Here is a 16,081-nt window from a genome sequence, read left to right as displayed (position 1 = left end):
AGCTGAACCCAGGGATGCCCTTCACAGGGCAATTCACATTCAACCCAAGGGTCAGCTCTTCTGCCAGGGTCAGGAGCATCATTATTATTTTTTTCTCAGCCTTTTTCCTGGTTGCTTTTATAAACAGACAATCATTTATTTAACAGTGCCTTTTTAAAAGAGACTAGTAGGCCTATAAGGCCTAAAATTACCATTAAGTAGAATATTTTTGTACTTCACTTTGACCATATCCATTATTATAGTGCGGTGACTCAACATTACAATGAACAAAGTAATTATGAAATTATGAAAATAAAAATAAAATAATAATAAGTTATTAAAACATCTAACATGGTCACCACAAACGCATTTAATTTGTCTTCTAGTTTTGCCAGCACTCTCTCCTGGCTTTTGCACACTTTGAGGTGTTCCCTGGCGTTTTAATTAAAGACTGAAATTCGGCATAACCTTGCATTAAAAGCGCTTGCTCTGCTTGGGAGAAAAACTGGGCGTGTTCTTTGGCCATGCTGAACAGCCAATAGCAGCGCTGCTGATCACTGGTTCTGCTATCGATACATGTACCCTTTTAAACCAACGCGAGAACGCGCAGTTATCTCAGATAACTCAATCCAGCGATACTAATCATAAACAACAGGTGTGTTCAAAGAACCCAATTAGCCGGATCATGATTAGCACGATGATATCATCTTAGATCTCTCATTTAATCTCGGATGTTTTAAGCAACGTACGAAGAACGAGCCCCTGGTCTAGAAACCATGTTTTGTAACGAAAAACCACGCAATAACGAACCAGAAATGACGCGAAACTACAGAGAAGAACATAACACGCGAATATGGACGTCAGACAGAAACTAGTGCTGCACACTGTTTGCTCGACGATCTGCTCTGAGAAAAAAAAATGCAAAAAAGAAAAAGTAAGATTTACCTGGTGTCCTCAACCCATGCGTTGCTATGATTGGCTGTACTCATGACATCACTGAGATTGAGTCGCGCGACTGCTCGAGATATCTAGCAGGCTAGATATTTTTCTGAGCTCGGTGACCTGTCTGCGAGCTGTCTGCGAGCTGTCTTTGATGCGTTGTTGGCTCTTTCACACTAACGGATTGGCGAGCGTTAATCGTCCGCTAATCGCCCGCGATTTGCACGCGATAACACCCTGACTTGTCGGCGACTCAACGATTTGCAAATCGGGCTTAAATCGGGCTTAAAATCACGTAGTGTGAACTAGGCTTAACATAGTCAGCAATTTATAAATAGTAAAAGCGTAGTTTAGAGTCATGGGTTCTCGCTCTATTGTAAATAGCTGCGACTGTAAACAGGGGAGGTAATACCATTTCACAGAATTCCAACTAAAAACGCTGACTGGATGAAGAAATGGCTAACTTAGTCTGGATATTTATCCAAACACACCTAAGATTATCAAGGGACATTATGTTTGCTCGGTACATTTCAATGGACGACTATTTTGAAAAATGGAATTTGCCACACGGACCATAATGTGCTGAAGGATACGGCTATCCCATCGATAGCACAGACAGGACAAGTGGATCACCTGCGGCTGAGGTAAGTGTTCCGTTATGTTTTTAGATGACCTACTGTAACAGTGCCATTAGCCAGAGCTAATGTAACGTTAGCGACACTATTATATGATTAGGGTATAAATATGTTTTTATCTTGATGCGGTGCGGACGCGCTTGGAAAAAAACGAGCGCGTTCACCGCGTTGAACTTGCACCCTGCGCGCGGCGCGCCTAGTAGCCTAAATTTGAAATAACCATGGAAATAACGAACTTGAGCGTGCAAAAGAGTACGATAGGCTGTGAGTTCATTGTGCAAAAACAATTTGTGCTATTACTTTCCCCGTATTCTATCCTCTAGTAATGCAATTATACTGTATATTATATACTGTTGAATACATTTGGTTCAGCTAATAAATTGCATTTAAAATATATTGATTCCTGTAATAATAATTATTTCTTCATGCGATATTTATAAATCTGGGTGCGTTTTTGGTTGGAAATCAATGAAACATGGTACTGTATAACCTGGTCTCCCCTGTTTATTGTCACAGCTCATACAATAAAGCAAACACCCATGATAAACTATGCTTTTCTATCTAACGTTAGTAATTGCTGACTCTTTATTCCAACACTGAGCGAAGCGAACTCTCTGCTCCTCGTCACAGTGCGTCTCAGGTGATTGTTATCACTCTGCCCAAGTAGCAGTGCTTCGCCTTCAGAAAATATAGTATTTATACGGTTAAAAGATGTCTGTGTCTCATACGGCCTTGATATTTGCACACTCTGTGACTATACAAACCACAACATGTAAATAGGAAAACGTTTGCGTTATTTTGTCACTCATTTGGATTAGTCTGAAAGCTGCAACCATTCACATCCAGTCTTTGTGCTAAGCTAGGCTAGCGGTGGGTGCGTCAAACAGACTTATAGCACGCACGGATATGAAAAAGGTATGTATGGACTTATCTAACTCTGGGGGGTAAGGTGAATAGGCTAAAGTCGCAAAAAGTCGGAGTGTTCCTTTAAAGGATTAGTTCACCTCAAAATGAAAATTCACCCCAATGCCATCCAAGATGTCTATGTCTTTCTTTCTTCAGTGGAAAAGAAATGAACTTTAAGGAAAACATTTCAGGATTTTTCTCCACACAATGGACTTCAACGGTAACCAAATAGTTGAAGTCCAAATCAATGCAGTTTCAAAGGGATTTAAAGCGCTTTAAAGGGCTCTGCACGATCCCAGTTGAGGAAAAGGGTCTTATTTAGCGAAACGACCGGTCATTTTCTAAAAAATAAAATATGAATGTATATAGCCTACTTTTTAACCACAACTGCTTGTCTTGTGCCGGTCTGCGACGCGCCAGGCACTAACGTAATCACATTGGAAAGGTCACGCTGGACGTAGGTGGAAGTACCGCCCCATTGTTTTAAACATCCAGGATATGCACACGAAAGGACCATTTTAAACAATAAACTGACACAAAGACAAATATGTCCTTCAACATACAATAAAATTTGAGCGATCCTCCTTCTCCACGCTTGTAAACAATGTTTAATGTACAACGTACATCCAGCGTGACCTCTCCAATATGATTACGTAATGCCAGGGGCTTCACAGTCAAGCACAAGACGAACAAGTGAGGTTAAAAAGTATAGAATTTATTTTCCAAGAAAATGACGGGGATCGTGCAGAGCCCTTTGAAGCATTTCAAAGACCTTTGGTTTGGGACTTCAACAATTTGGTTACCATTGAAGTCCATTGTGTTTTGAAAAATCCTGAAATGTTTTCCCCAAAAACTTAATTTCATTTCCACTTAAGAAAGAAACATCTTGGATGGCATTGGGTTGAGTAAATTTTCAGGAAATTTTCATTTTGAGGTGAACTAATCCTTTAAAGGTGCCATCTGGAACTAAAAATCAAAAAATATTCCATATTCCATAACAGATGGGGGCAGTATACCTCCAGAAAATGTGTTGTGCCGCTGCCGCACGCACTCACGTCTTCAAACAACACAAACGAGCGCTGTTTTGCTCTCTTTCTCCGCATATTATTCAAATCATTTGACACGATAGTAAAAGGTCGGAAGACCGCAGTTTCACATGGAGCATTTGGAGATTTTTAGAGATCAGAGACTAAATGAACAACATCTCAACACTAAATGATGAAGACCGACTCATAGATGCCTGTCTCAAAAACAAGCTGTTGCATTTCGACGATATGGGAAAATAAAAGCCTGCAGGCTATTATTTTAAGTTTACGGTATTCGTTTTGTTCATATTACACTTTTATTGTTAGTTTGAATTAATTTGACAGACAGCTTTCGCTGATGTTGATCAACCTAGCGAAATTCAGAGCTGCCAGCTCTCACGAATTCACCGTGAGACACATGCAATTAACACTTAGCAAGCAGGTGAGTTAAGCTCTCAGATTCTGTCAATTTTATTATGCAATTCAAACAATAAATACCGTTTTTGCGCTTGTACATGTTACACCACAGATCCCAAGCGCACGTGAACCGATCATCTCTACTAGCTAATGGAAAAAGAACCCGAACACTGTTGAAAGATACAGTATGCTACAACTTTCCAAATGTATTTCTCATGCATAATGTCAACCAATCATTTTTTGAACTCTTCCCTGAACTGAAATGTAGTAGTGGGCTGTATTTCCACACGACTGACATCAGGTTCAAGTACACACACACAAGCCGGCGCGAGCGCGACTCACTCGTGTACTGCAGTTTGGCTGGTGGTAACGTTGCCCGGCCGCATACCGCCTCCCATGGCCGGAACTGGTATTACGACACCTGCCGGGCCGGGGCTAGTAATTTAGCATGCTAATTTAGGTTTATATCTCGGCAGCACTATAACTTGTCAGTTTTTTAATTACATCATTGCACTTATTTCTTCTCATTCTTTTGATGCGTGTAGCTCATTTTTTGGATATTTTTACCTCAATTATTACATATGGCACCTTTAATGCAGGTGGTCAAATATCTAAAACATTGATGTAAATTTTTTTCCTCCAACAACAACTGAATCACTTTCAGGTCTCACTACTTAAAACATTAAGTACATTACAGAGATCATTGAAGAGATTTGTCAACCTTTCCTAGTGTAACAACCTGTGCTACAGCTTTGTAAAGACTAACAGGAAGTAGGATAATGAATAACTTCCTTGTACGACCCACATTTCATTCTCCTAAAAATGATTTACCTCACCATGAGCAGCAAACCCGGCAAATGTAAAACACATGGAGGCTTGAAACAACCACATAAAAAAAGACTAAATAATAATATTAATCAACCTAAATCTTACCATCAAAGTAAAGCTATAAAAGAACACAGACATACACAGTAAATCTAGAAAACAAACAGAAGCCAAGCAGAAAGATCTTTCTGAAAGGAGGGTTTCATGACCTCAAGTCACCATTAATCAAAGTTGTTCATTTTTTGAAAACAACGTGCCCTCATATGCCCTCATAAACCTTTTTCCCTGCCAGAATTTCAAAGTTGCCAGCCACAGACCGCATTTTTGACATGATCTTTCATGGCCTCCAGAATATTTAGTTGTATATGAATATATGAGCATGCAATATATCAAAAGAAACAGCCTCTGCTTTTAAACACTAAAAAGGCTGTTTTTATTCTAGCTTGATGCTTTCTTTTTTATCAATACTTAATAATAATAACAATAATTCATTACATTTATATAGCGCTTTTCTGGACACTCAAAGCACTTCACATAGAGGGGGGGATCTCCTCAACTTGAACGCGTTTCATTTAAAAAAAGAAGCAAGAAGCTGAGAAAAATGCTTTGTCAAAGACTACGTCTAGGTCGGATTCAGAAAGCTGATCAAAATAAACCAGATATCGAGTAAATCGATACCCCAAATCCCCCCCCCCCCCATCCCTAGAAGTTAACATTTTCTTTTTGAACAATAACTTCACAGATCAAACAGCGAAAGTAAGTATAAATGCATCTACTGTTCACTACTACAGTATAACTACCCTGAGTTCAGAAGCATCTGCTTCAGTCTACAGTTTGTGCAATTATTGAAAATTATTGAAAATCCCTTCATCCCTCTCAGGGGCATTAAACAATATTAAGGCTTGATAAAGACGAGGGAAAATGAGGTCATGAAGGGATTCTTTAATGGTAGTAATGGCAGAAGAGCTGCAGCAGTACTAGAGAATCATTACACAGCAGACGAAAATAATGCAATGGAGCACAAAAGAGTAACTCTTTCCTTTCTGAAGGACAAGCTATGTTGCACTGATGTTGTGATCAAAACATGGTGAGCCCCCCAGGACAGAGCACACACTGGAGCTCTGAGTCACGGGTTTTGGAGCAGCATGCCTGTGAGACCATGTGACAGACCCCATAAAACAAACAGGGGGGGCAGGGCTGTACATGGATTTCTAGGAGAATACTGGAATGTTAGACAACACAATATGAGAAAGCTGGATTTTTAAAGTGGCCTCCTAAGTGCATCAGTGCACCACTCCTCATCTAATCTCATCTAAAGAGAAAAAAAGAGAGGAATAGATCGCCTCAAATTACCTTTAAGATTCTCCAGCATCACTTAACACAACAGCACGCATACATATAACAACATTCCTCTTCCTCTTTGTAAACCCAACACACAGCCTCAGGAAAACCCAGCCTGAAATTGTGGGCACAAATCTTAGTGGACAGGAGGGAATAGTTGCAGCGAAGAAATAGGATGTTATGTTCATGACTTTCGAAGATCAACCTGAACCCTCAGACAAGGAGGTCTACTTACTCAACAACTCCTTCTAGCTTCTCAAAGTAATGTTTGTGCTTACAGCATCTCTTGCGGTGACACCTGTCAAAATACTGTGCTCCTCTGCACAGCCAGTCCATAATAAAAGTCTCAAAACATCTCTGATTTCTATTGTTATGATAAACCACAGGTGCTCACATCAGCATTTCATCTGATTTTCATTCCAACAAAACAATAACAAACCCGTAACTTTCAAATGAACTCCAAAGAACCATAACTCAGGTGCGTTTAGTAATAGTTACGACTATAGGATTAAATGTAGGTCTCAATTTTCCACAAAAGAACTTGCTAGAGATCCGTAGTTGGATTTCATGAACTGGATTTACAGTTTTCTGAAATTCTCAATGAATTTGACCTCATAGAATGTTTTTCAAAATGTCAAAAAAATGTTTGTCCAATGCAATGACGCGATGTTCTACCTGCCTGTCAACATATGTATTTCCAAACTTGCTCACGCAGACATCACATGTCATTAGCGTGTGTCATGAATCATGATGCTATGCCGCAGAGTTGTAGACAGACAGTCACCAAGCACCACAAACAAACAGCAGCCACCTTTTACAGTTCCTCCTGAACCAAAACAACAAGCGTATGCTGTGTTTACAGTAATTCAGAGATGGCAACCCATGACGTTCTACTCGGAGCGGTTCATGTCCTCTGACTCGGAATTGTGCATTTCTATGGCAATACTATCAATCAACAGCTAAATAAATCTGCAGCAGTCACAAGCTGCTTGCCAATTCGGAGACTGCATCCTCATTCAATGCCACATTCAAAGGCCGACTGCGTCACAGTGCCACCACAAAGTCTGTCCCAATTTAAAGGCTCCTTCAAATGTAGTGTCGAAATGTGTCCTTGGTTTCCAAGGCAATGGAGGATACAACCGATGGATCCTTTAAAGGAGTTCCCTAGCCTTGCCCAAAGTTCATTGCGCAGGTGACAACAGCATTGGTTTTTTTTTACACTTTTAAATGTGAGTATTGGGTGTCAACTTGAATATCTAATGATACAAATGTAAAAATAAAAAAGTAAAACATTTTAAAGTGGTTCAAATGTTGACATCTTACAAAGATGCGATTTTATCCAGTTCTTTTATGTACAGAAATGGACCACGGTTAACATATTTAGACAGGTTGAGAACCTTGTTTTTTTGTTCAGACAGTTGAATATTTTTCATAAAAGTCTAGTACAAACGCTACTGCCACTCGTAGACTGTAGCCGTCACAGTTTCTAGGCAACAAGAAAAATCCCCCGTAGTCTAGACCATCCCACTAATCAACAATCAGTCTGATATTCACTGCCTTCGAAGTCCGTATCCTGCGAAGGATGCAGCCTCTGAATTGGGACACGGCTACAGACATCCCACCTCTCGTGGAAGTTCTGGAAGTCTTCCACATATTGATAGCAATTCCCTGAGTGGTACTCCCTGACTCCCTGAGAGTCAAACTCATAGGGAAAAACAAACACTTGAAGTTACGTCTACATTATAAGAACTACCAAAAATGACAGAAACCATCTATTCAAAGGGTAATAGGATTTTTTTTTTTTTTTTTGTTATATGGCAGAACCCTACCCTCTAAATAAAGGCAGAACTTATTTGGGACTTAAAAACTATTACTAACCTCTCCAAAATTGCCTATCCTACCATAAGATGTTTTTAAAAAAATCTGTCAAAACAATTTCTGGAAGAAAATCACAAATTATATTTAGAAGTTTATAACAACAAATAAATAATTATAACTTTGAGAAAATATATATATAAAACAAGTAGGCTACTTTAACGAAAACAGAGCCACCCTACAGCACAGCAGGTCTGCACAGCGGTAGCGCAAATTTTTTTAATGCAATTGATCACTAGCAGGTCCTGCCCCGCTGTAAATAATATAGGCACTAAAATCGTTATCAGAGCTCAAAGATGACACAGTGTTTTGACCGCTGTGGTTGCCGTTTATACTTCCCAACGGACATCGGTGAGACAAGGGCATCGCTGGATGCCGAGAGGTGCCCATGTGTTTCAGTGCTCTTCTTTGTTATGTAAATAAGGTGCATAGTCTTTGGATAAGTCGCCCTGACCACTCCCCACCCCTTTTTCTTCCTGCGCCTGTGTGACTGAATTCAAGTCACTGAATCCTGCACTGAACAGCACCAGTGCTCACCCCTCTCAAGCCATAACAACACCTTCTCTGATCTCTCTAATTTCATTACATGGCATTTAGAGAGATAAATATAGGCCCATGTCATAAAATTGCTCAAAAGTATGGTAGTCAACACAAAAAGCACCAAAAGCCTTGTTTAAACTCATAAGTCAATTATTTGATTTAAATGTCAGAATAAGCTAGAAATATCAATACCACAACAAGCTTGTGTCAGTAATTTTTTGCTCACCCAAGTCACCATCTCTCTACTTTAAAAAGGGTGCGAATTACACAATGCCTTACAGGGGGGCCGGGGGGGGGGGGGGGGTATTTCAGTCCAGTCCCTCTAGTGGACGACAAAGGTAATACAACAAGCTACAAAATATCTTTTTATTTTCATGTGTTGCTGTCTTGGCAATTTTTAGGGAATGTGGGCAAAAATGTTGCAGAATATGTTTTTATGTAGGGAGGAGGGGGGCAGGGGATTTGGGAGTGTAAAGACACTTAAAATACACCTTGAAGCATAAGCAGACTACCGTCTCTTCCACCTGACCGGTCCAACTCAATCTTGTTCTGTGTGAAAGGCACTTTGGTCGTTTAAAAATAACAAACAGAACACTCTACTCGTTTTCTTTTGTTAAAGCTGTAGTCGTTTGAACTTTTACACGCATACATAGGCTACATTTATTTACGCAAGATTAGGCTACAATAAGTCTATAGGCTATTATCACAATTTAGTCAAAAAATTTGAGGAAATATGACAATTTAAGAACTTCAGTTTCTAAGTATTTTTTTCTTTTCAGTGTCAAGACAAACATGCTGCTTAAACAAATGGCCATTTTAACAAATTCGTTTCATATAAGGACAATGGACAACAATATCTAAATATATTAGGCTAGTTAATATAATTTGGTATAGAGTTAATGGATTGCGAGTTGCGACGTTAAGTGGACTTTTTAAAGAGCCCCTCCATCGATCGGGGGCTTCTAAATAACTCCAAATAAGGCATTCAATTAAACCCCCTTTAAAGTCCAACTTTTACGTTTTACTTACTTTGCTATAATGATGAGTGAAATTACTAACCTATTCCAAAATAGAGCCCCCCTACAACCGCCCGTCCGAGCTAACATTGCCTTGCTTTATTTGTCTCTTCATCAAGGATTTGTTTAATTGTTAGTGTTTCAATATGCTTTGCTGTTGCGTTAAATTAACCAACAGTTACTTTACATTGAGTGCGTTTATAAAATTGAAGTTCAGATGAGACAAAAAGTTGAATCCACAAATAAATATTGTACTTCAGTGTAAATAGGCTGCCTGTTTGCGTAAAGGACATAACGTTACCAAAGGAAAACGTGAAAAAGTAAAAGCTCCACAACGCTGCAACAAGCAAGGTGCACAATTTCTCTCTTCAGCCCATCTAACGTTATACTCACACTCTGACAGATACAAAGAAATAGGCTACATTTACATTTAGGCTACCAGACACTCACAATCTAAAAGACATAGCATGGGAAAACACCGGGGATTAGATTTAGTTTGTATTACCTTGCACGGATAATCCACAGTAACCCAGAGAAAGTAGACAGAAGAACCAGATATTCTCCACCGCCATGTACAGCGTTTGATTTCCAGAAGCGGGGTAAAGCAGTGTGCTTTATATGACCGCCACAAGCTACATGCATATAATGGAATTTGGAAAATAAACTCTTCAGGCTTAATTCGTTTTACGTAATTTCACGTAGTATTTCCCTGTCGCGCGGTCCCCCCCTAACCTAACATAACGTGGTCGTGTTAATCGGGGAAGAGTCGTCGTGTCTCTCGGCGCCTCATCGCCATGTTGTGTCCAAATGTTAAGTGTGTGTGAGAGTGTGTTAGCTCTCTTTACACACACACACACACACACACACCAGTGAGTCCCGCTTTAGGTGTCCACTGGAGCTGCATGAAACGCCGCCAGTATCCTCACACACCCCCTTTCAGTGTACACGGCTGCACGCTAGTTTCACCAAACGCGCTGCGCCAAACACACGACACAACAATGCAAAATGAACATACATTTATTTAGAGCTTCGTATTTCGCTAGTAGGAATGGAAAAATACACCATTATATCTTATATGGTGTGCTGATATGTTGCTAGCTCTCCCCAATGTATTATAACGTCAGATGTGTTCTATCATTCATTGTAAGTTCATTCAATGTGCCACTATAATCCACAACATAATTATTGGCCTATGTCAATAATAACATTCACTTGTTTATTGATATGCAAGTCATAGATTCACGAGTCTGCAACACACACAAACACACACAGTTGGGGTTCCAGGACCCTCTGCCATGACCTTCAAATGGGCTGAGAGAATTCTTCTCTCCTGGTGTCTGAGGGGGCGAGAGATCACATGTGCATCCATGTCATGTGCTCCTACAGGCTGAGGATCCCACTCCGCCTGGCCAGTGAGTCAGCCATGTGCACGGGACCCTATAGCCTACTACTGTCTCTGAAGACAAATCTATCTGTCTGACTGAAAGAAGAAAAGGTTTATGGCCTACTCTTTATACATCACACACCTAAAAGATATAAATTATGTTATCAAATACACCACATGGCAACATTTTGAGGAGAGAGTCCAGCCTTGAGTATTTACAGAACAGATTAGAGAAAAGCATTAGAGATTATTATGTAAGGATTTATTCATTAGCCATGGAAGTGTGTTTTATGGTACATACTTTAATATTTTATAGTGTATGTGTATGCGGATACTGCCTTGGGCCACTCGTGTTCAGAATGGGCTAAGATATTTTATCTCTCTCAAGTCCCAACTGCAAACCGATGGGCTTCCTGGGGGTAACCGTATCCAAACCGCAGAGGGACTGAAACAGATCAAACAACGGGGATGTCCCTCCTGCAGCTGCTCCTGTAAGCGGAGTGTGTTGTTCACTCAGTAAATATCTCCTGCCTCTCTGTGCTGTTGTGACTCTAGATTGCTCCGCTTCCACCACATCAAAGGCACTTTTGTCATGGCATAATGGAGTGATTGTGTGCTTGTTGTTTTTAGGGTGGGCTTCTTTTGCTTCCAAACAAAAACAAATAAAAAGAACGATTATATGCACTTGTTACAGACACGAAGAAACACCCCAAAACACAATTATGCTGCTTACACATCTCGAACAGAGCTCGTTTAGGGTTATAAACTGCTTGCATGAATGAGAGCTCCCTCAGAGTCCCGAAGACATGCAGTTTATCAGTTTTGCTGATTGCATAAAAGTATGTTTTGTCAAACCAATATAGAATTATAGTTAATTTTAGGTCTTATCTCACTATAAAAGATGCAAAAGAAAGCAAGCAATCAGATGCCTTTGAAGAAGTCAGAGGCAGCCTTATTGCCCTAAGCCTGATCTGAATCTGAGTCATGCTGTTCATTGCACGATTTAGTGAATGAATGGGATAAACTTTACATCCTTGAAAATATACATGTCAGTGAAGACATTTTAGAAGTGTTCTATTCCGTTGTGTATTCAATTCATCCTATGTGTATTCATCCGGTGTGTATTCATTCATATTGAACTGTTACATCTGAATGAGAAAATCAAAAGAGTATTTTTCAGACTGAAGGACTCTAAATAAGGGACACATGAAATGTAGAAGTTGTAGAAAAGTGTTTTTAAAGTCATTAAAAAAATTATGACCCTTTTTGCGGTGCACATAGCACTCAAGTTTTATACAAAATGTACTGGGAAAGTCTTTTCAGCTCTGGGACATTCAATGTAGCCATGACGGGTTCTAGGTGTCCTCACAAAATGAGGACATGAATTGCGCTTTTAAATGTTTTTAAGATTTTAAGATTATCCAAAGTATGGAAATAAATGCCTCACAGCTTTCTCGTCTGGACAAAATTACCCATCATCTATTTAGAGTGAACCAGCAGAGCCAATCCCCAAATATGATAGTGTTGTAAATAACTGCCCTGCCCAGTTACTACCCCACTCTTCTGTCATTGAAAGGGCACCAAATGTATGCTTGGCACAGTCAGCATGTCACCATGGTTACTGAGACTCAGGAGCAGCACATATAGGACAAAAAGCTCAGTTGTACAATTGATGGTCCAGTGCCACTTTGATACGCTGGCATGTGGCGAGGGAGTAGAAAGGTATGTAGGCTACTACTGTACGAATGGGGTGACACCCAAGGAGTAGCCTGAAATCTCACCGCCACAATACATTGAAGGTCTGTTTTTGCTTGGCTTATTTTCCTGGACTCCAAACAAAGTATGAACTATTGTTCTAAAAATATGATTCCTGTTGGCTTGATATGATATAGCTCTCTCTCTTTCCTTTTTTCCTTGTGAACAAGCAATTGCTTGCTTATTATTATTATTATTTATACTAACATTTCCTCATTCAGAAGTTATGGCATATTTGAAGCTGGTGGGAAACACAGCAAGAAACAATGAATATTACATTTTATGTAACAGTTAGTGTCAGTTCTTAAATCTGATTGGCTGAGCAGACTGCTGATATTTAACCTGAAAGCAATTGGACTTTTGTAGCACTCGTCTATAGTTTGTATTGTCAGTGTGTATTTTAGTGGTGGGGATTATCAGTAGGTTTCTCATTACACTAGAAGGTAGTGACATGTCCACATAACCCACTGGGACCTATAGGGGGCCTCAGGATGATTTTGAATGTAATTAATTAAAAAGTAAATTGACATTATTTTTTATTATTATCTTTAAAATCTAACTCTAATCTAAATTAAAATGCTACAAAACATAAAACCATAGTATAAACTGAAATCATATTTCTGCCTGTTTTAATCCTGATGTTTTAATTGATTGGTTAAGTAGCCTAATTAATGTGTGGAACCAGTTTCTGTTAATACAAAGTTTGAAAACAAGCAGGAATTTCATAGTTCCAGTAGAAATATCTGAAAAATTGGCCTATATTTCCTACAAGAGGGCTTTTCGAGTCAAAAAGGTTGAGAACCACTGACCTAGATGATTCCTGAATCTGCTGTGGCTATAAGTTTGGAACTATTATCTGAGCAAAAATAAACAAAGTAACTGACATTATTGTGTAAAAAATACAGTAATCATGATTTTAACGGTAAAAGACTACAGGGCAAAACTGTTAATTGGTTAACAGAAAGTTTCTGTACTATGGTAAATAACTGTGATATAATTTTACTGTAAAATACAGTTTTTGAAAGTGAAAAAGAACAACTCATTGTATAATTTACAGTGAAAAACCGTAAAAAGACATTCCCACAATTCCCTGTGTGACACTTCACATTTTATGTATTTTTGTTGAAATATGGTTCCTCATAGTTTTCTTGTTTTTTTTCTAATCAATTATGTACATTAGGGTTTTATGTTAAATTTAATGTCGTTAAAATAATGTTTATTGCATTTTTTTTTATTATTTCATGTGTGTTACCATGATGGTATGTTTGTGTGAATGACACTGTGCAGCTTCTCTACATATACTCTTAGAAAAAAAGGGTTCTACAGTAAGAGGAAATGTGAGAATAAGAGAGGGTGGAGATATATTTGGACAAAAGCAGAGTGTGAGTGGCTGATAGCAGTGTGATTTGGTCTCCACCTCAGGCAAACCACTTATTAGTCACACAAAACCCGGCTGTGTCCAGCCCTTCCCATTAACAATGTACACAGTTCAGTGGAGATCCACCCTCAAAGGGATTCTACCTCCTAGATGGCATGTCCATCAATATTAAACCCACTATAGTCGCATAAATCTACATAGACTTAAACCCATCCGTTCTAAAATAGGTTTGCATAAAAACGATTCCATTGTGGAGCCATGAACATAACCCTATTTCCCTGTGTAGTGAAGAAGAGGAGGATAGTGGTCAAAAAGAGATGGAGCTCTCATCATAATGACCATAAAAGTTGATTTTAAACGCTCGTAAAGCAGTGCATGCTAGAGACAGGAGGAATCCGTTCAGTGGGGCTGACCACGGTGCCATCATGAACATCCCATAAATGGGAGTGTTGTTAGCCAGCGGGAGGGAAACCCTTTCCAAGAGTACACTTATCTACGTTTGGACCCTCTGCTGAATGTCATTACCAAACTGCTCCAAACAAGAATTGTGAAGTGTATAGTCTGACTGAACCTGATGAATATTCATAAACTGATATGGTGGGGGACAGAGGCAGGGTGAAAATTTGCGAAGAGGGAAGGGATGAGATGGAGGAGGTAAAGAAAGGTTGTTCTATAGAGAGAGAAAAATAAATATGAGAAAAAACATATTTAGTAAGAAAGCAACTAATAATGATTTTTGATTTGCTGGAAAAATTATATGTTTGTGTGTGTGTCTTCCATTTAATAAACTGACGCAGAAGCATGTCAGCACAAGTAGACTACTGTTGAAACGTTTGATTTTATTTATCAATTACAAATAAATACTGCTCTTTTTTAACTATTCATAAAAGCATTTTGGAAAAAATACGTCACGATTTCACGGAAAAAAAAACACACATCAAGAGCTTGTTTCAAGCACACAACACACGGGTTCCCAGCCCCCTTCCACTAGGTGCCTCCCTAGTTGTCACTTCACCCGGAGCGACATTTACACAGAGAAAAACACTGTTGGTTTCCTTATATTGTTTATTGTTGGGGGCAATTACATGCACGTGTGAAATAAAATAGGAAAATTAATATTTGTTGAGTGAAGTGGTTCTATTTCAGTACCAGTCGAATTTCTGTTGAACCTCCTCAGGGTAAGAATTTGGCGTAAACAGAATGAGAACATGGATCCATCATGCTTTGTTAGCACTGTGCAGGCTGGTGGTGGTGTAATGGTGTGGGGATGTTTTCTTGGCACACTTTAGGCCCCTTAGTGCCAATTGAGCATTGTTTAAATGCCACAGCCTACCTAAGAATTGTTTGACCATATCCCTTCATGGCCACCATGTACCCATCCTCTGTCTTCCAGCTGGATAATGCACCATGAATGTCACACAGCCAAAAGAATAAATTCAGTACCTTGTTGAATCAATGCCTCATAGAATTAAGGCAGTTCTGAAGGCGGAAGGGGTCAAAAACAGAACGGGGGTCAAAAACAGGGCTTCAGTTGCAGCCAGTTGGTGCAGCGTTTTATATTGCGATTTGCGTCCCCACAGGGTATAGCTATGCAATACCAAATGATTGTTCTCGAAAGGGAATGTTCTTGGTTACTTACGCAACAATTCCCTGAGAGTAAGGAAGATTCAAGAAAGCTTCAGCCGATTTAAACCTGTTATAATGGCAAATGAGGGTTCCCTTTATCGGTGCTCTGAGGCGCCTTCGCCATTGGATGCGCAGTTGCTGCAGCACAGCCAATCAGTGAGCCAGTCACTCACTGTGCAGTTGCAATGTGCTTTGAATATAGGTTTCAATAAATCTGAGGAAAGGAGTTTCCCCACTGTAGTAGTCGTTCCCTACTACTTTTAGGGAACCGAGGTTACGTTAATAACCGAGTACGTTTCGCTTTGCTCAAATAAAAATGAAAAAGTGAGTCAGGGAAAGTGGTTGCAGAGCCCCCTTTCAGACAATATTAGGAAAAATGCACCTAATAACAACACCTCTGAAGAACTCTATTACATGGCCTTTTCTTTCGATTTGACCTT

At 39.5% G+C, this 16,081-nt stretch overlaps 1 protein-coding gene across 1 annotated transcript in view; it reads right to left on the bottom strand.

Moving 5' to 3' along the window:
* Positions 1 to 10,423, bottom strand: part of igdcc4 (immunoglobulin superfamily, DCC subclass, member 4) — a 76,497-nt gene extending 66,074 nt beyond the window's left edge. Inside the window, exon 1 of the mRNA XM_039666874.2 lies at positions 10,004 to 10,423. Coding sequence (XP_039522808.2) covers positions 10,004 to 10,070 — 67 coding nt within the window. The 5' untranslated portion in view covers positions 10,071 to 10,423. The remainder of the gene's footprint in view (positions 1 to 10,003) is intronic.
* Between the last annotated feature and the right edge of the window lie 5,658 nt (positions 10,424 to 16,081).

Source organism: Pimephales promelas, chromosome 1 (assembly GCF_988280905.1).
Source record: "Pimephales promelas chromosome 1, fPimPro1.hap1.1, whole genome shotgun sequence".
Lineage (NCBI taxonomy): Eukaryota > Metazoa > Chordata > Actinopteri > Cypriniformes > Leuciscidae > Pimephales > Pimephales promelas.
The sequence above is the reverse complement of the archived record's forward strand: the minus strand, read 5'-3'. Positions and strand labels throughout refer to the sequence as shown.